At 41.9% G+C, this 24,311-nt stretch overlaps 1 protein-coding gene across 4 annotated transcripts in view; it reads right to left on the reverse strand.

Moving 5' to 3' along the window:
* Positions 1 to 24,311, reverse strand: part of ppp3ccb (protein phosphatase 3, catalytic subunit, gamma isozyme, b) — a 39,085-nt gene that overhangs the window by 3,831 nt on the left and 10,943 nt on the right. For all 4 annotated transcript variants that reach the window (XM_017427467.3, XM_017427465.3, XM_017427466.3 and 1 more), the window contains exons 2-12: positions 18,226 to 18,423; positions 15,509 to 15,633; positions 11,350 to 11,461; positions 11,105 to 11,250; positions 9,201 to 9,340; positions 7,392 to 7,469; positions 7,119 to 7,213; positions 6,890 to 7,015; positions 6,185 to 6,262; positions 2,007 to 2,091; positions 124 to 221 (exon numbers count right to left, since the gene is read on the reverse strand). In XM_017427467.3, the coding sequence (XP_017282956.1) occupies positions 124 to 221; positions 2,007 to 2,091; positions 6,185 to 6,262; positions 6,890 to 7,015; positions 7,119 to 7,213; positions 7,392 to 7,469; positions 9,201 to 9,340; positions 11,105 to 11,250; positions 11,350 to 11,461; positions 15,509 to 15,633; positions 18,226 to 18,423 (1,281 nt within the window). The remainder of the gene's footprint in view (positions 1 to 123; positions 222 to 2,006; positions 2,092 to 6,184; positions 6,263 to 6,889; positions 7,016 to 7,118; positions 7,214 to 7,391; positions 7,470 to 9,200; positions 9,341 to 11,104; positions 11,251 to 11,349; positions 11,462 to 15,508; positions 15,634 to 18,225; positions 18,424 to 24,311) is intronic.

Genomic DNA, 24,311 nt, shown 5'->3' on the forward strand with positions numbered 1-24,311 from the left:
ATTGTCAGCAGTTAGTTTCTGGCTGTGAGTGCAGGCACGAGGAGGATGGGGGGGGGGCGCGTTAAGTGTTAGCTGGACTCTCAGGTTAGTGTGTGTGGGGATGCTGGCCTGCGCCGCACTCACCGCTCTGAAGGGTCCGCCGCCCTCCGGACAGAACTCCCAGAGGAAGCGTTCCCGTCGGGGTCAGCCCCTTCAGCTGCAGCACGCTCTCGTTCTCCTCCCTGACAACGACAGGAGGACACAGCTCTCAGAGACGTGACGCGAGTTAAAAGCTTTGATTGACAGACCGGTGGAGTTACAACCAAGTGGCATCCAGACAAAGAGAAATCTAAAAGTGCTGGTTGGTGGAGAACCTAGCTTCAGTTTCTCATTTAATTACAGCATGGATTTGCAGTAAGACCAGAAAAAAAAAGTTAATAAATTAATAAGTATAAAGTGGTCAGCAGAGGGCAGTGTAGAGTAAAATTCCAGTCTCACTAATCAGGTGGTGCTTTTAAATGTGGTGCAGAATTACATAAGGCTCTCTGAGTATTTTGTTTTCCCTTTCTATGGTTGAACCACGTTTTAAATGATCCCCGTGTAAACTAACACTTTTAGGTTCATGAATTCCTGGCTCCCAGGTGGAGGATAAAGATCTGCAGAAGGGTTGAAAATCTCCACATCACGACATCTTTTGAATTGCCAAAAAAAATCTTTAAGGTTTGAGTAGTTTTAGACGGTAGAAATTCACTCTTAAAAGGGATAGAGCAGCCATTTCAAAGTGGGGCTCTGTTATGAAGATGTAATACCTTACCTGTTGTAGATAGTTGTTGTTACGCTCAGCTAAAAGCGGTTCGTCCAAATGCCATTATTGAAACGCTCACATTGCGGGTAAGTTTGCGATTCACGAATGGCTGTTACATCAAGCCCAGGCTGCGCCGGGGGTGCCACGGCTCGCCGCTGCACAAGTAACTAATCCCAGACTTCTGTGTTAAACAACAGCGGGACGCGAAACTGATGGTGGCGTGAAAGTCTGTCAAAGTCTGGAGATCAGAGTCATTTTAGGACGGCAGCACTCAGACTCAACCTTATTAATCGTGTCAAACATTAACTTTATTTCTTCAAAATGAGGTCGTTCGAAGAGCTATCTACAACAGGTAAGATATTTGATCATAACCTTTCAAAGAACAACTAAAATACACTTTAATTAAATATACAGACGAGCCTCTCTTACTGTTATGTTTCTTCAGTAGTTTCTTGCAATTTTATGCAAGCAAAAAGAAAAAAAACTATTATTTATTATTACTTTTTTAACAGTAGCCAGTCAGTTGCAGTGAGTTTGACCTTCTAGGCCGTCTACTCTGGAACAAGGACTATTTAACACTTGAGAAGATCTCAGATGTTTAAAGATATTCTTAAGAAACTGAGAACGTTTGTGTTTTTGTCTGTGCTGCCACGTAGCGCGCGTGCGGGGGGGGGGTTCACAGTTCTTACATGTGTAGGTGTTGTTTGTGTTATATTTCTTAGTTTTGCCAAACTATAAAAACACAAAGGTTACGTGCCATATTTAAAAAAAAAAAGTTTTCACATAGTTTAACACAAAAAAACAAGTGTTCAAGTGTTGCCGCTTTAAAAGCAACTGTTAGAGAAAAGCAGAAATCTTCAAGCAGCTGCTAGTAACAACAATAATGATGTCTGTGAGGATTTCTGGGCCTTCAAATGTCTAATTTCAGAAGAGGAATGACACACTTTTGTGGTATTAAAGGAGGACAGAAGTAAATCTAGAAAAAAAAGTCATTAGCGCTATGTAAAGTGGAGCAAAGGCGGAAAAAAATACAACTCTTTTTTGCCTAATAACCTCATTTATTGGAATTAAAAAGGACAATAAGCTAAGCAACCTGTTATTTGAAACTAACCTTCATGTAAAGTGTCAGGAAGGATAATAACTTCCCGCTGCTCTCTGCTTCATTATTATTATTATTTCCATGTTTAAATTCGATCCTGCAGTCAGGAAGGGAAAAACGCACCTGAGCACAGCAAAGACACGGGCCATCTTTCCAATCGCCCGGATCTTGTTCCTGATCACCTCCTTCCTGGCAGCTGGAGCTCCACCTGGAGAGCGAAGGTAAACCGTGAGGTACACAGAAAAATAATAATAATAATAATAAAAAAAACTGCATCTGTTCACCCAAAAACTAATCCGACAGATGACTGGAAAGCAGCCACAGTTTAGATGCAAAATCTCCCAAATCCTCACAATAACCACGGTTTTCTTTATTTATGCTGAGTGAACGCCACGAGGTAAAATGTCGGCTGCAGAGCAAACAGCGGTGGCGTCAGAGAACATGCATTCTAACACGGCGGCTGTTTCCTTCTGCACCAAGAGCTTCAAAAAGCAACGAAAGCCCGGACGCCCTCCAACCTTCGCCGCCTTGTTGTCGCACTCAGACATCTCTCATCTTCAACGTTTATTGCCGATCATGTAGGATCTTCTGAGTCGCACCTCTGAACGCCGTAGATAAGGGCGAATAAAAGCTTTCACAGCAAAGTGTGTGAACGCACGAGCGTCTGTAACAGCGCGCGTTTAAATCCAAACTATTTTAGGTTCTCGTTAGAAAGCCCGTTTGGTTGCTTCATTCATGAAACCTGCTTTCCAAACAAAGTTTTACTCCACTTTCTTTGTCACAAACTAGAAAGCGCTTTTCGCACTGCACCTCTGTAGAACCCCAGCATGAAATATCTGAGAGAACCTGTGTTTGCTGATGGCGGTGCCTCCTTTTCACCTGTCCCTCCCTTATTACTCATCCTAGCCTCTAGCGGGCCAGTGCAGTAACAGAAAACGTTTTGAACGTTTTGCTTAACGTGGCGAACGTGAAACATGGAGGAATGAACCAGGCAGAGACTGAAGTGGGTCCAACGTGGACAGTGAAAAAAACGTAAAGATCTGGGTTCAAGTTTGATGGACATTCACTCTTAAATGGGTCTCCCACTGAGCTGAAGTCCTATAACCAGTTGTGAGAACAAGTTGTATTGTCCCATTTCTTAAAAAAAACATTCCATTTATAATCAATTTTTACATATTTATTGTGCTATTAATAGCTTTTTTATGGGACTCGCAATCCATTCGTCTACCTAGACTTGTTCACTTCTCTCCACATATTTTCAAGGATTACAACCATCCCAAATAATCCAAAGTCTCAGGCTAATAAGCTTTTGGAAAATACCTTATTGGTACAAAAATACAACATTGAGCTTGTCAAGCTTTGTCAGTTTTGTAGATGTAACTAAAGAAGCAGAAGAAAGCTGCAACAAAGAGCCTAAAGTCACCATCTACACTCGGCTCTGCTTAAATAAAGCTGTTTGTTACGATTAAACAGGTTCATCCATTAAGTTTGGTTGCTGCTTTTATGCTTCACTGACTCAGAGGTCGGTGCTAATTGCCTTCGTAAACACAACGCGGTCAAGCTTCCTGAAGTAAAACCTAGAAAGAAAGGGAAAAAAAGTGGCTTCAATTTTTTATTTTTTTTATTTTTTTAAAAGAGTAGAGTACTGACAGCTTAGCACCGACACCTAGTTGCTTTTTTTTCTTCTAACAGTTTACAGCACACTTCCTTCAGGGTTTCACTTCCTCCTCGGCTGAATTAATCAGATTCAGAGTTAGACACCCACTGCGGGTCGGCATGGCAACGTGCCACGAACCGTTCGCTCATTCCCTCGCTACGTCGTGTTCATTATATAGTGGGCTAAATAGGGGGCTCGCTCGGTGCTTTTGCATTTCGAACGCCACTCGAACGCGGCGGCGCTTCATAAATATGCAGCGGGTATTCAGTCAGGTGGCGCCGAGAGGAACTCGAGATGGACTGCGGTGGTTTTACTACCATCATCATGTCAGCAACATATCGGATTATCTGTTATAATTATTTGTTGTGCTGTGTTAATTTACACAAGCTTGGAACTAATTAAGTTGAAATTAAAATAAGGAATTACCTACAAAATATTTCTGTACATAACCGTTGTCTTTTAGAGTAAATAAAAGCTAGCGGTTCACTTTTTATGTTGTGATTTCCAACAAACCAACTTTCTTTAAGCTTGTTAAACATTTTAAATACAGTTTGGGTTTAAAAGTTCTGCAGCTCAGTTAGTGGAGGAGACGAGCCACTAAACGTTAAAGATGTCTAGAAGACGATCGTGCCGAGGCCTTTTTTTATTTTTAAACATCTCTAATCAAAATGAGCTGCAGAAATTGCATTAGCATGCTTCGCTGGCTCAGGCCGCAATGCATTATGGTCCATTTTCTGCAACGCCCTGCACACCGCTGATCGCGCCACACGCCGAGCTTCTCGGGCACCATGTAGTGGCGTCAGAACTGCAGCTAAATGTTCCAAGACGACCACGAAAATGGCCGCCGCGTGAGTTCGAAAGCACGAACGAGTGGCACTGACTGACATGTCCCTTCAGGTTCATAAGGGTACGAATCCTGTTGCCTCAAATACGCAAGAAGTTTAAAAATACCAAGATGTGTTGCAATGACTGTGAATATCTCTGCACCAGTGTGGCGGCAAAACACAAAACCCGACATCTGCACCACACAAAGGTCTGAAAACAACAAATGAAGAATTGGTGGGCAAAAAAGGTGGTTTTAAAAATCTGTTCTTTTTCCGTTTACGGCATAACTAAGTGGACAAGTTGCACAGAGCGTAAAATCTGTTCCCAAAATCTTAACATTTTGGGGTTTTTTGGTGGTTTCGAAGGACACAATTACAATCTTTGCTGGGTCTGAAGAATCCCCCCCCAGACTTCCTTATAAAAACTTCCCTTTATAAAGAGAGCATCACTGTAGCTACTAATCTGGGACTGAAGAAGACAAATGTAAAGTCAGACCACACTGGGTTGGACTGGTGCTAGAAAAAAAAATAAATAAATAAAAGTGGGATTTTACTTCTAAGCCAAATGTCAAACGCAAACCACTTATTGAAGCAACCCCCCCCCGAAAAAAATCACAACTAACCAGTGACAGAAGGGCGGCTTGTGTTGTTGCCTCCTGGGAAAAATACAGACTTGCGGGCAGATTAGAAAGTGATGCATCGGGGAGGAAAGTACGAACCCTGTTCAACGCCGCCGCTTCCTGAGCAGCCATTACGTGACTCATCTGGAACCTGCATTAGGGCGCTGTACGGACATTATTACTGAACAGATCAACAAACTCAAAACGGGATTGGAACTCGCCTGCCTGGTTGCATTCGTTTCAAAGAGGAGCATTTGCGGTTATAAGGGAACTCGCAGGTGCTAAATGTTAAGACGTATCTTTAGATTAACTGGATTGTTAACAGATAAAGAAGAACTGAACCGTGGCAACAAAGGTTGTAGATTTGAGTTCATCTGCAGGAGTGACGTTTGCTCCGGAGAAGACGAACAGATGTGTTTCAGCTTTGTTTGAACTGAACAGAATTTGACAAACACAAACGCTAAAATTATCATCTAAATGAAAAATTTTGGATCAGAGAAAAATGTTTGTTTATGCCCCTCGGGTTTGCAGTCAGGACTCATGTAAATGTGAGAACATGAGGAGGAGTGTGGGCTTCTTTTTCTGTGACTTTTTCTCTTGTTTTAAACCTTCGCCATCAGCAAAGTAGCATTCAGTGTCATCCTTAAAAAAAAAAAAAAAAAAACCCTTGGACGCACGGACGGGTTCAATTGTTCCGACTGAGAGAATTATAGCAGAATCTGAGCACAGCATGTGACATCTGCAGCTCCGTTTAGATCCTGGTTATTTAGCTTTGAAGCTCCAAACCTGACTTTAGTCAAATTAATTCAACAAGGAGGCGTTGTTGTTTTACGGGACGTGAAACGGACACGTCGCCATGTCGCTCCTTTGCATTTTGGCTTCCATTTAGGTCGCAACTTCATTCAGGACATTCATTTTAAGGGGTTAACAACCAGAAAAAAAAAAAATTAAAAAATAACACGCCTGTCGGCCCGAGTACAGCAAGAGTAAAAGTATGAATTTGTTGCTCAGAAGTCCAACAACCAGGAGCCTCTCTGTGCAACCCTTGCACAACTAACAAATATTTGACCGACACACGGAGGTGACGAACTGAAGAGTTTCACACGTGTAAACCTCGAGCGAGTGCAAACTAACAGCCGAGCGGCTTCGGCGTCGAAGCGTCCGACAGATGAAGAAGATGAAGAAGAAGAAGAGGCTTACCCTCACACGTGTCGTCACCTTCGGACATCAGCTCGTCGTCGGAGCAGATGTTCAGGACGTTCACCAGCATCTCGGTCACTGTGGGGAACAACGCAGCGGCGGGTTGGGTTTTAGGTCATCGGGACAGACGGCGCGAACGCACAGAATTCAACAATTCATTAAAACCGATCAGAGGGCTGTGCAGCAGTTCGGAGGACACATTATTATAAAAATAGGGCAGTTTCCTTCTTAAATATTTAGATTTCCTTAACATGAATAGTTGATCCAAACACCTTTTGGTGCTGGTGTAAATTCTCAGTCATTCAGGACATGGTAAATAAAAAAAAGGGTTAAAAAACAAAAAACAACTGGACGTCTCTTCTGTAGCTGAAGACATTTCGTTTCCCTCCGAGGAGCTTTCTCAATTCTGCTTTTCTTTTTTATCCCTTTTCTGGAACACCTTTTTGTGGCCTAATCTCATTGTGACTCATGTTCTGACCCAATGAAGCTTATATATATAAAAAATAAAATATAACAGGCTTAAATGCTGAATAACATCAACAGGCAGCCAGACAGTATTACATCACTCCCACTCATACTGCGTTTTCTTTGTCCCTTCACTCCGGGCCAACACTGTCGTGCTTTCTTTAAAGTTTTAAATCTTACTCAATTTAAATGATAAATCGTGTGTTTGTCACACGCCTCTTGGACACATAAAAGACGAACCTTTTTCCCCGACGAAGGGCAGGGACCAGGTGAAGACGTCCATGAAGTTGGGCAGCCAGTAAGGGTGAGGGGAGCAGTTGAACTGCCGGATGTTCATAACATTGTTCTCATATTTCAGCACCGCCGCTGAGGACAAAACAAACACGCGTCAAAAATCTTGCCGTCCTGTTGCCAGGGACTCAAGGTCTCCCACCTGTTGCCATGGTTTCCCCTCCTTCGCTTCTCCTACCTTTATTATTGTACACATCTAGGTAGTTGGGAGCGGAGAAGATTGTAATTAAAGACGGGAAGCCCGTCGTCTGACTTTTCCTGTACATTCGGTACCTGGCAGTCAAAAAAAAAAAAAGTGCCGTTGTTAAGACATCTGAGGCTTTGTGTATTCGACACAGTGGTTTGAAAACCAATTGGAAGCGAAGCAAGAGCTTAGCAACGTGCATGCAGATGTTTAAACATACGGAGGGAAATCAAAGCTCTGAGCAGGAGAGCGACATCTGCGACTCACCCCGCGTCCTGGGCTTCGTGTGCTCGTATTACAGACAACAGGTTATTGTTCATCAGGAAGTCACATACTGCTGGGTAACTAGAAGAAAAACAACATGCAGGTGGTTGCAGCAGGACGGTGGAAAACGATGATCAGACATTTTGCTTCATGATATCTAGACTCCCCCCCACCCCCACCCCTACCCTCCCCTCCCCTCTCCATTACCTCGGATGATGCGCCAGCAAGAAAATCTGTTTTAGTCCAGTTTGAACGCACTAAAACTATAGATTCATTAGGATCAGGGATTTCAGCAAGCTTGGGAAGCGTCTGGGTGCTTTTCCTAACATGTCACTCAGCCTTTTACTGCTTCGTTTTTCTGCCTTTTTCTAATATCACACACACAAGTCAAACAGACTTCGCCAGTGAGTTTTTAAATATTTTTCTTTTTCATTTTGCTGTAATTCTAAACAGCACCATTTTCCTCCAGTTAATCTATAATGAAAGTATTTGACAATAAAAGACTTCTATAGCCTTTTTTTGTTTGTAGTACATATACTGAAATATTTATTTAAGATTTTATTGTTCCTTACCTCACTAAAAAACCCACTAATAAACTTTCCATACCAAGACACCCTTTAGAATCTACAAATGTTCCTCTAAAATACAAGTTTAGTCAAGGATTTCACTCAGTTCATTATGCAAAATATCACCTGATACTAACCTGTGCAGAAGATTTTCATTTATTTTAGTCCATTTTTTAGACTTGAGCATTTTAAAAGGAATGGTTTTCTTTTTGTTATACGGATAGAGTGTACACCTTTTCACTTCTTTAGCTGAATCTAACAAAAATCGCAGCAGGATCTGACAGGTATATCCGAGTTCTAGGACAAAAACACACCAACAAGGTGAATCCTAAACAAGTATTCACTAAAAGTAGAAGGATCAACTGAAGGACGATGAGTTTCACGACAGACAGTTTTTAAAAAACGGCGATTTTATTCTGTTTGTCTCCTTTTCTCACATTTGCTGACCGGACTGACAAGTTTTCGTCAAAAAGCTCTTTGGGAATCACCTTGTTGGTGTTTAAATACTGTTTCATGCCCGCCGAAACGCGTTATCGTTGAATGTGTCGGTAGCCTCAGTTGTGAAAATTAAGCCAAATTGTGTCTCTGTGAGTAACAAAGAGCCAAAAGATTGAGTTTGAAATTGTCGCTACATGCGAACACAGTGTGAAGAGACATTTTTTTACATTTAATGTCTGACTGACTGATGTGTCAGTGTTTAGAAAGGCGGGAAAAAATAAAAAAATATGTATTTGTCTATAAAATGGTGCAAGTGCAAGAACTGGACTGAAAACCAGTTCACCGGTTCCCCCTTTCTTGCCATTTTCCCTTTCATGCTTTAGTGTTTTGTTCGCCTTTATCGTGCACATGGCTACAGTTTGAACCTGGAAGTCGAAAGCTTTGCAAACATCCCCTCCAAACCCGTGTGTGGACTCGGACTTCCAGCCAAATCAAAGCACAAAAGGTTGTAATCGCCAACACACCCAATAGAAACACAGCTGAGCCTCTAAAGCAAACTTTCGGGAGTCGGCCGCAGCAGCTCTCCTCTGTGACCTCTGCGCGGCGTCAACACGGCCAACCCAGTCCAAATATTAAGACAGCGCGGAGAACACTAATATTTGTTTTCCCTATCTGCGGCAGCAGATTTAACCAGCAGTCACTTATCCAGAGATAAGCCATTGTTTGGGGAAGCTTTAATCAGCTCAGATTAACAGAAGCCGCTGCCGTCCCCGTGGTTCCCGCCGCGGCCGCTCGGCCTCGTTCGTACCTGTAGAAAAAAGAGCAGCCTCGGACGCTGTTGTGGCAGAAATGTTCCTGGGTCTTTTCCGAGCCGTAGTCCTCCCCCGGGTCCGACCAGAGCAGGTCGCACATCGGCCCGAACGCAGGAGGTTCCTTAAACCGGTCCAGCTGCGTGGAAACGACAGCAAAAAAACAAAAAACAAAAACCCCTTTAGTTTATGATAGACGAGACGACACAAATTCATTTTAGGAAAGTGATAAAAATTTGGCAACTTTTTTTTGCAGTTGCTCTGGAAACGGTTTGCTAAAACACCACAGACACTATCAGAGCTGAACGCCAGGCTACTTGTGATAAACTTGTTAGAAATCAACTTCCTCCATGTTCTCAAATGAGGCTGATCTGTTCCAGATTTTGTTAAAATGGCTACTTGTTTTTTGTAGAAAGGGGGAGGGGAGGGAAGCCATACTATAAATGACAGAATGAGGAGCCAGTCCTGAATAAAAAAGCCCAGCACCCTGAGCAGTCGCTGTAATAAATCTAGTCGTGTTGGAGCACGTTCAGCATGTCGCGGCTCTCTGCTTTGCCGCCTCAGAAGGATGGTTGTCTGAGTGCAGATGCTGTTCTGTCTGCTCATATTATTACTATTCATTTAGTTTTATTCCAATAATCAAGGCCAGTTCGCCAAGTTGGCAGCAGAGACATGTTACTTACCAATGAAAATATAGTTTTAACTTTAACTAAAATATGCTGGAGCTAGAGTATTATGTCTATTAATGCATTGAATAACAAAGCACTCAGTAGAGATGCACTGAGCTGTATGTATGTATCTGTAGGGGGTTTAAAAAGTAAAGTTAACGAATTAAAGAAAACATTGTTTTTGACGGAGGGATCTGCTGTTTATGTAGGCTGAGGGGCAGAAGACAGAAAAGGAAACATTACCAACCTGTTGGAAAACTTCAAGCACACCCATGCTGCTGCTGGCGATGCTAACGGAGCTAACAACGCTAATAAAACATGGTCAAGACAGTCAAAAGGTCAGCGCCGGACTCGTTTCGCGAGAGAAGCTAATATATTATTGTAACCTGTCCTCTGCTCTTAATATGTTCAATTATTCATCATGAACAGCATGAAGGATGATAGTGTGACACCACAATAAAATAAATGAATGATTTAACAATCCAACAGATCAATAATTAAACATAATATTGTTTAATTAAACAGTATCATGTTTAATATTAACACCCCGGTTGGTGGGCACCCACCTGGTGTGTCGCGTGCCCACCTCCAGCAGTGTTAAGAGTTTTGTTTGTTTGCTTAAATAATACTTTGGACACAGGTGGGATAGATTTAAAACAGATCGCTTGTAGGGGAGAAAAAAAAAAATGAAATCCTGCAATGCGGTACGCTTTTATGTTTTCAGGTGCGCACCAAAATATAAAAGTATTATAAATTATCATTTCTTTATTGGAAACCTCTTTTCAGAACATTTTTTTCCCCATAGACATGCTAACAGTCACCTGGATCTTGCCTATCTCTGCCCAGAACAGAGGTGTCAGGGTCCTGGCGACGCCCCGTACAGCTTTTATTACGTTTCTGACAAGTTTGTAGAGATGAGCAAGAAGATAGCTTGCAACTTTCCATTTGGCCTGAAGCCTACAACTTGTCTTTGACATATCAAAACTGGAATTATTTCATCACTTAGTACAGATTTCTGATCTGACCGGACTGCATGTTGTTAGAAAACTTTTCCCTTCAGACCTTTCAGGGAACAGATGGGTGGGGCCTATTTTTATGCTCTTTTGAGGCACACGAGTTTTTCCTCCATCAGCTGTGTGGGCTTCATCTCTTGCAAGCACTTCACTACTCCACACTTTCCACGTGAGCAACCCGAAGCGGCGGCTTATTTCTCCTGCGGGGTCCGAGCGTCTCACCTTGCGGATGTCATCCAGGCAGGTGACCTCGGGGCTCAGGCCTCCGTGGACGCAGAGGAACTGCTGGTTGAGGAGAGCGGCCAGAGGCAGGCAGTCGAACGCTTCCATACAGGCGTCGTATACTTGCTCAGAGTACTTTATTTTACCTGGAGGACACACACACACACAATCAGCACTCCTTCCTCGCTGCTCTGTGATAAAGGTTGTTTACTCTTAAAAGACGAACGCAGCTCCGCAGCACTTACACTCCTGTTTGAAGGTGAAGTACTCTGTGAGATGTCGGCACTCGTGGTTCCCTCTGAGGAGGAACAGGGTGTTGGGGTAGTTGATCTTCAGAGCCCACAGGTACAGTACACACTGCAGACACACACACACACACTGTTAGCCTAACACAACACAGCTGATTCATACCTTCAGCTGTTACAGTCATTATCACCTGAAACCAAAGGGTGTTTGTTACTCTATTGTGTTAGCAAAATATCTGATGAACCACTGGATGGATTTTAATGAAATCAGTGGATATACATCTACAACGCATGAAGTTTTGGAGTCAATTCCAGTCAATATGGCTGCCACAATTAACACGCACACACAAAACTCAGTCAATTTTACAGCTATGGAGGTAAAGTTTGGTGTGGCAGGAGCTGAGAGTCACCCTCAACTTACGTAAACTCCAAGCGCTATCAGAGCAAGTGATATCCATTTTAAAACTTTGCCTTTACCTTGTGTCTGTTACCAAATGATCTTATTAACCACTGGACAGAGTTAAGAAAGTAATCAGCGGGTGTGCAGCTACAACTGTAGAACTTTTAGAGTCGAGCCAACTCAAGATGGCTGCCACAGTCAACTGACGGTTGGACACAAAAAAAGGCTATAACCCAGCCAATTTTACAGATGTCGCTCTAAAAATATGGTGTGGTAGTAGCCGAGAGTCATTCTCTACGCACACTCCGAGAGCGAACACATCCCGTGAGATCTCGCACATTAATGCCATCTTCAATGTAAAAATCGTCCCTTTTTATCATAAGACGATCCGAGTTTAAACCTCGGACGTGAAATGCGGTGGACGTGCTAGGGGTTTAATTCAGAGTCTGTATCTGAAGATTCAAAGCTAACCATACACTCGACTCACCAGATCCTGAGAATAATACCTGCCGCTTCCACGCTTCGACTCCAGGAACGTCCCTCACGTGTTAGCGCAGCGATAAACTATAGAACAGAACGAGAACAAGGCAGGAACCGCCTTGCAGGCTAAACTCTGGGAAGCGGCGATGAAGGAAACGGCACAGAAAGCCAACATCAGGACTAACTACAGCACTCTAATAAAGAGCAGCGAGTGAAAGGATAATTATTAAATGGAGCATAGATTTAGCTGATGTAACTATTGATTGGTACAAGCTGTGATCTGTAGCAGTCCCCATTAAAAACTCTCAAGGGTGCAACTAGACACGAGCAATATGTCAACATCATAATGATTCAGATGAGATTAAAAACCTCAGGAATGATAAACCTTATCGTGACGACGAGGGCGTCTGATTGACAGCCCTCCTCGGCATAAAAACAAAATCCTCCGCCGCCACGCATGAGGGGAAGCAGCTGGTGAGAGACCGAAGCGTTGCGCTCAACTTTCAAACAAACCCCCCCGTTCTTTTCAGCTGCCACTCACTTCCTCTGTGTTTTAGCGCGGCATCAAACCACGCACCTAATTTGAATTTTTTTTCCATGCTCCGAAGGCATCGACAATAAGCCGAATCTGATGAGCTGCTCTGTCAAAGTCAGCAGGTCTGACCACAGAGGAAGAGCGCCTAGAAGTAGTCTGACGCAGCACAGCCGGCAGAGAAAACCACTTTTTGGTGCCAAAATAAGAAGCTGAGGTTGCTCTTTAGATTTAACCTTAAGGAGGGGGGGTTGAAACACACGAAAGCATATCTTTTCAGTTCAGCTGCTTTCAACAGTGAATGAATGCTGCTTTTTTTAGCTCTGCATCAGAGACCATGATGTTTCTCTATGTAGGTATAAATTAAACCTTAAATACTTTCCATTTGAGGTTAAATAAAAGACAAGCAAAATGAGCACTTAGAGACCCCGAATAATGCCAAAGACAAGATGGCTACAAGATCCAAGTACTGTTCTTTCATTTATTTTGATTAGAAACACACAGGACTGTATAAGGATGGGGAAATGCCACTAACTGATTCAGCAACCTGAGCTACAGTAACTATTTAATCAGACAACACGAGCCAGCCTTCACTCCCCGTCATCAGTTTCCTGGGTTTGGTTCCTCGGCGAACCTTTGGATGATCCTGCCGACTTCCAGGTCTAAAGCCAAGGCCCTCAACCAGAAAAGGAGGGCTCGCCAACTCCCGGGGTTGAGAACGAGCCACCGCCTCAAGGTGGAGGAGTTCAAGCTATCTCAGGGGTTTTGTCCACGAGGGAGGGTAGAATGGAGCAGGAGACTGATAGGCGGGAATCGGGGCAGCGTCTGAAGTGAGGAGCTAAAAAGGCAAAGCTCTCAATTCGATGTTCAATCTACCTTTTAACTCGTCGTATATACAAGAAGCTGAAAATGAGTTTCCTCTGGGACAGGGTGAGCAGTTTGATTATTCTGGAGGAACGTAGAGTGGTTGCTGCTCTGCATCGACAAGAACCAGGTGAGGTGGGTTTGGGTAAAGATGCCTTCTGGACACCTTCCAAGAGGTATTTGAGACATGTCCCGCTAGTGAGAAATTCTTAGGATAGACTCAGGGGGTTTCTGGAAAGATTGTGTGTCACAGCTGGCCTGGGAACACCTTGGAGTCCCTTCGGATGATCTGGAGCAGACGTACGGACAGACCAGGATCGTTACAGTCCAGCTGTGGTTGCTGAGATGCTATGACCCAGCTGTCAAACCAGCGTAGCTTGGCCGTTGGTGAAGTTGCTCTAATAGCAACGCTGCTGACATTTTCTGCTTTGAAAAAAAGCATCAACTACAAAGAGGAAACATTCACTTCCCACCTACACGTCCCACCCACTGCCCATGACCACTATAACCGGATAATTGTGTTTGTCACTTCCCCTGTCAGTGGTCAGTGTTATCACTGACAGATGCAACATAACAAAACGAAGACTTTTTTTTACAAAAACTTGAGTTTTAAAAGTTGGAATCAAAACGCATTTCCGGCATTTGTTAAGAGCATTCGCCAGATTGAGAGCAAGTCATCTGGTCGTGTGTCTTCCTGAAGATTAACTGCATTAATGAAGTTCAGTCGCTGAATCTGAATTTTAAACAGAGTAATGCATCACTCTCAGTCAGGAGGAGTTCCAGGATGCTCAATAGTCCTGAACAAGGAAGTGTGGGGGGGGAGGAGAAAAGAAGAAGAAGAAAAAAGGGAATCAAACCAGCTAATCCCTAACAGTTCCTCCAGATTAGTTGGAAACGCAGCGAGCTAGGTGTGGGCGTGCTTGTGTTTAACGGTGTGTGTTTTGTGCGTGGGTGGGGCGCAGAGTGTGGCAGTTGGGAGGGTGAGGCGGCAAACAGTGCGCCTTTCATTTTCTACGACTATTTAAAGACGTGCCGTTGCTGCTGTAAACATCACATCGGGGTTCCTGCAGCTCGCCGGGTCTAAAACGAATGCGTCTCGAATCCTCGCACACGCGACGACACGACGCACGAGTCGCGCTTCTAACTGGGAAAGACTCATTCTTATTCAGCCGAGACTGGGCTGTTGGGCTGTTTACTGAACAAACACACAATTTGCAGTAAATGAACAAATAAATTAAATCAGTGAGAACAAAAAAAAAAAAAACGATAATTCAAATACAGAAAATTACCCATAAATAAATCAAGTTGATCACAAAATAACTGCAGAGTAAGACGTCGGGACACACCCATTTACAGTTTAGACTTAAAGGCCTGGCATTCCCTGAAGAAATGCATATCGCCTGCCGCCTTTAATGCCAGAGTTTTAGACTAAGGTCATCTTCTGATGAAAAGTTAAAGCCGTTTTGGTCAAACCCCAAAAATGATGCGCACAATCTCGCATTGCAAGTTTTATTAGAGCTAGACGTATGTGTTAAAGATGACTCTCAGCTACTACCACACCAACTTCTTTCAGTGCAATAGCTGTAAAACTGACTGAGTAATAGCCTTTTTTTTGTGTTGGCTGATGTAGCCATTTTGAACTGGGTTGACTCCAAAAGTTATTCAGTTGTAGACGCACATCCAGTGGTTACAAGCTATAGGTTTTATTAAAATCTGCCCAGAGGTTTACGAGACTCTTTGCAAATGGGCAAACACTTTATTGCTTTTACTCGAGGGCGATGAAAGTAAAGATACGTTTAGTCTGCTTTTGCCATAATTGCGTCCCATTTGTCAGACAACTATCTGCATATGAAGCACCATCATTATGCGAATGAGTCACCGACCTCGATGCTGAAGTACCCTCGATCCACGTAGTCTCCAAGGAACAGGTAGCGGGTGCTGCTGGGGGACCCGCCCACCTCAAAAAGCTTCATTAGGTCGAAAAACTGGCCGTGGACATCTCCGCACACTGGAAGACAAATAAAAGGATTTAGATACTCTGACATTAGTAAATAAACAACAAAAAACATCTAAATGAGACCTCATGAAAATGGATTCTTGGTTTGGGAGAGGTAGAATTACATCAATTGTTTCTGTTCCAAATGATAAAAGAAATCGGAAATAAAACACTTTTATTTCTTGTTTAGCACGTCTAATGCTTTCGTTATACATGCTCAAATAGACACATTTAAAATGTTTGATGTATTTAATCCTGATGAGGTTGACCTATTTTTCTGTGGTGGACTTTGTAAACCAGAAACAAAGTGAGTAAAGAGTGAGCAGAGTCCAGGTGAGCAGCTGCAGCCAGGTGAGGTGGGGCTCATTTGCATGCTCAGAAATCTATTTGTTTTAGTGTAGGAAAAGGTGTGGGGTCACTTCAAGTGCATTTACAGCTAAGACCGGAATGTTTTCAGAAGGGAAAAAAGGCTGTAGAGAACATTTAACAACCCATGGAAAAGGGGAAACGTGTTTTAAGTGTACTGATACAATATTTCTAACCGTTCCAAACAATTCATTTGATATTTCATGCAGTACATCAATCCAAAAAACCTCTCTGTTGTGTTTCAGCTCTCAAAGTGAGTCTAAAAACAGGGGTTCTGGGGTAAAATCCATTTTTAAATGTCAAAAATAGATTTTGTCACATTAATCTATGCTGCCACTTTAAGAGAGGAGGCAGCAGAGTAGCTGCTGCGTGGTGTCATTTGTCCCTGGAGTTCCCGTAGCTTCCTGTAGCTGAAACATGTTGCAGTAAAGCTGTGTGCTTTAATATCTGTTTCATCTTTTCCGTGCTGAACTATGAGGAATGCATTTCTGTAAGTGAAGGTATCATACATGACTGTCTTTAGTAAGGACTTTGAAAGACATTTGATTTGTGTATAAATCTAAGTGTTAAACATCAATGCTAACTATTGGTCAGCAGTCTGTGGTTAATAGGGCTTTTTGACATATTATTGCACATTTTATTAGAAAATACATAAATCAGTGTTAAGTAGAATAAACCACAGTCACTGAAGTTTCAAGATAATCAAAGTGCATCAATAAGCACGATCTAACTGCATCACGGCCCTCTGAACCGTTATCTAATGGAATCATGAGGTGCATAAAGGTTACCTGCCCTATCTCGAAGTTAAGGATGCTGCCTTGGTAGGTCCAGTCCTTCCAAGTCGGGGGGCCTTTTTAGGCCTAGGAAAGACTCCTTCCTACTGGCCACAGGCCACTGAAGCAGTCCCACATTCAGTTAAACCAACACACATCATGGCTGCCATGGCTGTTAGAAGCTGGTTACTAAACAACAATTTATAGTATGCGTTCTGCAACAGCTAACAAGTTTAAATCCATTGCTGGTACTGATCATATTGTTCACCCACAAAGAAATGTGGATCCTTCAAGTTTGCAACAATAAACAGTCTGCTTAAAACTGGACAGAGCAAAAAAACTAAAGACCAATCCCATTTCACTCAGTGCCTTAACCCCTTATATACAGTATCTGTTGAGGGTGGTTTCATTTTCTTACATTTCTCCATTTGCTGCAGACAATCCCAATAACATGTCTACAGACAGCCCAGGCAGTAAAAACACAACAGCTGAAGACTGAAGCCTGGAACTTCACCAAAAACCTGTCGGATCCGTTTATGCCAAAGAAACTGGTGGCGACTGACAAAGTACCAGCTAAATCCTAATTAAAATTAAAACTGGAATTCCTTGAAGGAATGCATATCGCCCTCCACCTTGCATGTCAAAGTTTCAAACAAGAACCTGTGAGTTTTAGACTAAGATCATGTGTTGAGAAGGGACGGCGTTACAGTCAAACTTTGTGTATGACGTTCTGCGAGAGCTCGTCTGATGGGTTCAGCGTACATGTTTGGGATCAGTCTCAGCTACTGCCATGCCAAATTTGAGGTAAATATGTGAAAAAATTCATCGAGTTATAGCTATTTTGACTTGTTTAAGGTCAGTAGGCTGTGGCGGCCCTCTTGAATCGGGTTGACTTTAAAAGTTAATCAGCTGTAGACGTTCAGGATTACGTTCTGAAAGTTTCAATCAAATTTGTCCAGTTGGTAGCAGACAGAGACACACATTAACACACACACAAACACGGGCAAACAACATTATCACCCACCTTAATAGTAATATTAATAAATAACAACTCAACCTCCACGTATGCAAGTTGAACACAAGAAAAGCTTCAACTCCTTGGTTGATATATACGTTTATAGTCTTATATGTATTTTATAATTTGTTTGAATAGATATACTGATAGAAAAGAAATCCTAACAAACCTGATTGATCAAAAGAAAGAGTTTTAAAGATTAAAGAAAATAAAGCAGGCGTATACCATGAAAATAAAAGGATCAATAAAGGACACTGAGGAGGGAAATAAAAATAGCCTGACAGCAAGAAGCTAGGCCACATGTCACAAAGGTAGAAATAGACTGAAGGATCAGTTTCCAGAAAGTCCCTCCACACACACACACACACACACACACACACATTCTCTCTGCCTGTGGATGATGTCAGCTGATGGAGGAAACCCACACCTGATGCAGGAAGAAGGGTTTACCTGTGATGGGAGCTTCCACCTCCAGCATGCATTTCTCCTGGCGCAGGATGCCGGCTCCCTCGTTGATGATCCGCAGGGCCGCCTCCTCCTCCAGCCGGCCCTCCTTCACCAGGTGGGCCTTCAGCTGCTCCAGGTCGGGCTTCCCGTTCGCGTACAGCTCTTTGACAGACAGGCGCGTACCGGGAGGATATGGCACCGCTGCAAACATAAGGGCAAAGATGAGCAACTCCTGACGTCAGCGGCGAAAAGAAAAAAAAAAAAAAAACACTGATAAAGTGATGGTTCACTGAGAGGACACAAGGGACGGAGCAGTTCCTGTTCAAATGTTTTCCTTTAGAAGGCAGGAGCAGAGATTCTTTACGGATCTCATCCAAACTGCAAACTTGAGAGGATTTGGAAAGCTGATATTTCTGCCTTTTTTGGTAAGATTTTTTCTTTTAAATATCGCAAACGTACCAGAAACTCTAAAACAGATTTGACGCTAAAGCATCTAAAGGACGCACGCACACTGCTCTTCTTTATTATTTAACGTCAACCAAGGTGCTAGGTCAAGAAAACTTCATTTAATGCGTGATTCAAAGGCCATTTAATCTGCGAGCGTTTTCAAAGATGACGTTAGAGAAGCTTCAGTTCAGAACAGAATTATCAGAAAAGAAAACACAAAACAAAAAAAACAAGGCCGCCTACGGGAAATATTCGCCTCAAGGTCACAAACACAAAGTATTCAACCGCAGAGTCCTTTCTGCTACCACAGAAATATGTTCAGCACTGAGTGTTTGAATAAAGAAACTCTCAGAAACTAAAAGGAAACGCTCGACAGTGAGAATACTTTCCAAACGGAGCGGGGAGATCAAATTAATAGCAGAATTTTAGGGCTTTTATTTGCGATACATGACCCGTCGAGGTTTTCAACATCTGCTGTAAATCACTGCACAGACGTTAGATTCAACGCTGCAAAGCCATAAAATGGACCGGTATCAAATCACAGGGTTCCTACTCATTTTTGTGTCAAAATTCAAGACTACTCCAGACTCCAATTCACAGATTTCTCAGCTTATTTTAAAGCTGTTTTTGACATTCAAGCACAGGCTGTATGGTGATGCCGAGGATCTACTTTTCTGGTGGGTGGGAGCTTTTTGGAATAAAATTGATTTCTCTTTTAATCACAGGGTTCAATTTTTCTTGAGGTTCATTTTGAGTAACCTGACTAACTTGTTAACGACAAGTTGAGCAATGTATGGCGGTAGATATAATATAACGGTGGAGACGTCTCGATCGAGGCATTCGTCATCGATCGGTTCAAAGTAGCTGCCCCATTCCGCGCCCAATCTTAGCTGTTGACCTACTTAACGCCAGCTGTGCCACTCATAATACAGCGACGTGTCTGAGGCATGGAAGTATTTTAAAATACAAAGAGAGCGATGAAGTAACCAGCCACCAGACCATAAGGTAATGCTGATGCTAATGGTTAGCTTCAGCTGGAGGGCCTCTCAAGAGGTGAGCAAAACTGTTGTTCCAATAATATGGTTTCTATTTCAAAAAGCAAAAAGGATGACAGAGCAGGTAACTGGATTTATTGCTCTGGGCTACCAACCGATGGCTGTGGTGGAGAAAATATTTTTTTTGTTGTTGTTCTTTGGAGCTGTTGGAGCCCCAGGACGTCCTACCCTCCCAACACAACAGAACCGACACAGGGCTTCCTCCTTATTTTGTAAGTAGCGGATTGAGACTCGATATCCTTTCACTTTAAATGATTCATATTGGTATCAGGGACAAAAAAAAAACCTTTATTGGGACATCCCAAGTAGGCCTGTCGCAATAAACGATAAATCAACTAATTGCATGATAAATTAAAATGAGATCGGTAATTTTCATTTATCAGCGTTATCGTTAAAATGAACTCTGAGTCCATTTCATTTTTGTTTTTGGTCGTTTTGTTTATTTTGTGTTCCAGTTCCAGTGTTAGGTGTTAGTAAAGTTCATTAATCTTTGAGAGGATGTACTTGCACTATTATGTTATTATCATTGCGTTAGTTTAAAACGGCCTCCAAACAATATTATCATTTATTGAAATAATTTCTGAGACAATTAATCATCCAGCAAAATTTGTTATCGTGACAGTCCTAATCCCCAGCTAACTGTCAGCATCTGCTGTTTATAACAGCTTAGACTGGTTTACAGGGGTTTTACAACATGAGGTTTTCTTTGTAATAAATCTGAAAAACACTACTCGTTTGGGCTGTTTTAGAATCAGAACGGGTAAAATCTGGAAACATGCTATACTCTATTTGGCTTTTTTATATATCATTAGTCATACTTGGAACTTAAGAAAGGATATTCCATACTTTTCAATACTAAGACAGCATAGAAACTCAGGATTCAAAAACACCTTTTTATTGATTTTTATGTCAAACATAAAGAGAGGAAGAGCCAAATGAGGTTATTTGTAGTGAACCTTTTCTTTGAACCAAGCTGTTAGGTCTGCCTTATGTGGCCCAGTTTTAAGAACTGTTAAGAAAAATCAGCTCAGTGGAAATTAATGTTGTTTAACAGTCATTTTAGCAGTGAATAACTTCTCAGCTGGTGTGAAACTTGTTTTTCCTGCTACCTTTTCGTAGTAAAGCCTTTAAGGCATGATTTGCAACTAAAAATTATTTGATTAACATCTTCTTGTGAAATACAAAACTACTGCTGGATGAAAATAATCCACTCCTGTTTTTTTGTTTTTTTCTTTTATGGAAACAAGTCATTTGTGTATTCTTATCTTGCAGCCTCTGAACAGTCAATAATTTGCCTGGACTCTTTCTTTCACTTTCACTTCCTCCCGTTTGCAGCTCTCCACTCACTCGCCACGGGCACAGGCTTTCTGGATGGTTGAGCAGTCTGAGAGTTGGGCATTGGAGTGCCAGAGGAGCTAAATTCCCAGTGAACCTTATGTAGACGGACCAAACTCTGCAATGGAAACGTTACACTCGACGGTCGTGGTGCTGTCGTTTAAAAATACAAAAAAAGCTGATGAGGTATATTAGTGATATTGTTCACGATTAATTCCAAATAACACAAAAATTTTAAAAATGAAAAGTATCCATGCTGAGGAGTGACCCATGTGAGTGTTTAAACATTACTTCCTGGTGCCTTCATGCCAATATCCTGTGGATTACTGCTGCAGATGATCTGATTTCACCAGTTTTCATTCAAATTCACTGGTTTTCCTTTTTACTTTTAACTTTTTGACTCTAGACAGAATTAGAGAAGATTAGAAGAACCAATCTGACAGCACAGTGATCAGACTGAGGCATTTAACCAACAAGTATTGCAATTATGTGCTAAAAGCTCAGAGGTGTGTTTGTTTATCTTTTAACATAATATCTCAGGGTCAGTTGTACAGATATGAGCTTTGGCACACTGCGAGCGCTAGCACATCTTGTGAGACCACACATGACATCATTCACAAGGTTTTTACCAAAGCAGCGATGACTCTGTTCCTCCTCATCATAAGATGATCTTAGTTTAAAGCTCCGGCGTGAAAGGTGGCGGCGATATGCGTTCCTTCAACGAACACTAGGCACTTTAATTCGTTGTTGTTTTGAATCTCTCTCGGACTGAATAGGCCGTGTCATGACCAAAACAAAGGGAATAAAATCCCCGCAGAAAAATAAAAATGCTAATTAACTAAATTTTAGAATAAGAACACCTCGATTTTACAGATAAAACCAAAGTAGTTTGCTATTCTTATGTTTTTTTCCCTTCATTAACTGAAACTAGTTGAATTAGCATTAGCAAAGGTATAGTTTATCTTAGTCTGTTCAGCTGAAGTTCTTTAATTATAGTTTATTTTATTTTAGCTTATTATATCTTAGTTTAGTTTTACTCCATTTATTTTAGTATGACTTAGTCAATTTTATCCTGCCTTTGCTTGTTTAAACTTATTTTAGTTTGCTTGGCTAAGCTTATTTTATAGTTTAGTTTAGCCTGTGTTTTAGATAAATTTAGCTTTGTTTTTTTTAAGCCTTCTGACACCTTTAGTTGGCCTTTTATTAAAGTGTTTTTAACTCTTAGTTGGCCTTCTGGTACCTTTAGTTTAGTCTGTCTTAGCTTCATTTCTGATCTGTTCAGCTGAGGTTTTTAAATCCTAGTTTAGTTTATTTTAGCTTATTATATCTTAGTTTGGTTTTCCTCAGTTTATCTTTAGTATGACTTGTTTTAGATAAGTTTAGCTTTTTATATCCTAGTTTTCTTGCACGTTTATGTTACTTCTGCTCATTTATCCTATTTAGATCATCTTAGCTCATGTTTTAGATAAGTTTAGTTCAGCTTTTGATATTATTGTGCGTGTTTTCACGATGACTCAGTATTTTTGTGTTTTTGTGTTGTAAAAAGTACTTTGAACTCACCTTGTTGCTGAAAAGTGTTACATAAATAAATTTGACCCGACTTGACTACTCTGAATGAAGTACTCAGTTGAACTCAGTTCCTTTACTTTAGCGGAAGTACAAACCCTACAATAAAATAATGAAAACTACCGTTCCTCTTTCAGATACGAGGCCTTCCTGTTTCATTTCATTTCATTCACACACCCTGATCATGGAGCGATTCAGGCACCAGTCAGTTTTCATCTTTAACACTAACCTGCCTGTTATTGCAGAATACAATCGCTGGAATCTGCTTCAATTTGACTGAGCTCGGACATCACTTTCATTCTAATCCCATCTGATAACTTTGCTCTATTTGAATATGATAAATGACTGATTATATGTCTAAAACTTCAGTTGAATCTAACAATTTAGTCATCAGTTCTAGGGATAAAAAAATCCTTGATGTTTGAGGCGATTTCAGCTCTGAAAAGAGCTATCAGTTTAATCAGCAAGTCCAAGTCATGCAGCACTAGACTGCTTTTTTTCTGCAACGTTTCAGTGAAAAAGAAAAAAAAGAAGGGGGAGGGCAACATTCTGCACAGATCAGGTCACAGCAAGTTCTAATCTGTCAAAGAGAGGCTGCTCCTTCACTCCGCTGATGCGTTTCCCAGTGCAATCAATTTAAACGATTCAAGCACCCGGATAAAAAAGAAAAAAAAGGGATCCAGAAGTGATCTAAAAATGATCCGCTTCCAAGCTGTCGGTCCACGATCCAAAACTGAAGCCGTAGACTCCAGTCGTTTTTCCATACCATGCATTCGTGCCCGTGCGCCGTGACGCCGTGACGCCGTGTCGACGTGTCGAGGCTTGACCAGAAATTTGGGCAGCCCGGCTCATTCCCCTGGAGGAAATACCAAGCAGCCGAATTCCTGGAAAATGCCACAGTTCCACAGGAGAGAAAAAAAAAAGAAATCTGGCAGATCAGAGAGAAGGTTGTGCCAGAGCTAAAAGATTTTTCTCATTTATACTGAATTACATAAAAACCAGAGCCACAGACTACACATACCTAGAGATAGGGGTGATTGTTTGGGCTGAAGAGGTTTGTTCCGATCCTGATGAAATCTCGGGTCCTACATGTAACACACCTTATTTACAGAAACTGCCTACTTCAAAGCAACGCCCTAAGGTGTACTACACAAAGCTTAGATAAAGATCTGCAGAGTGACAGTGTAGGGAATCTGAGATTTTGTTTTTATTGTTCGTTTTTACAGTAACAGAGCTCGGGAAGGCTCCCAGTTCAGGCGGGAATCCACTTTTTCAAATAGAAAAGTCCATGTAGTTCGTTTATGGCAGCAGCCCCTACCAGCACCACTCCTCCACCGTGCTTAGGCCTGCATTTATTGTGACGGGGCTATTCACCTTGCTCCATCCAGAGTCACTATTGTTTTTATCTGTACATAATAACCTTAATAACCTTAAACCTTCTCAACATGTCAATCATCTGTAGTGTTTCAGACTTTATACCTTCAAGCACTGACATCATGAACTTTGTACACCGCAGCTATGTTACACCTTTAATATACGGAACAATTCAGGCGTTAAACAGAAATGTAAGTTTAACCCATTCCCTAGTGTCACGTTTCATTTCAGGAAAAAAAGGTTTGAGAGGTTCAGATGACGTCCTGAAACCAATAGGCTATTATCACATTTGTAGTTTAGTTTTCTGGTCCA

The sequence above is a fragment of the Kryptolebias marmoratus genome, linkage group LG14 (assembly GCF_001649575.2).
Source record: "Kryptolebias marmoratus isolate JLee-2015 linkage group LG14, ASM164957v2, whole genome shotgun sequence".
Lineage (NCBI taxonomy): Eukaryota > Metazoa > Chordata > Actinopteri > Cyprinodontiformes > Rivulidae > Kryptolebias > Kryptolebias marmoratus.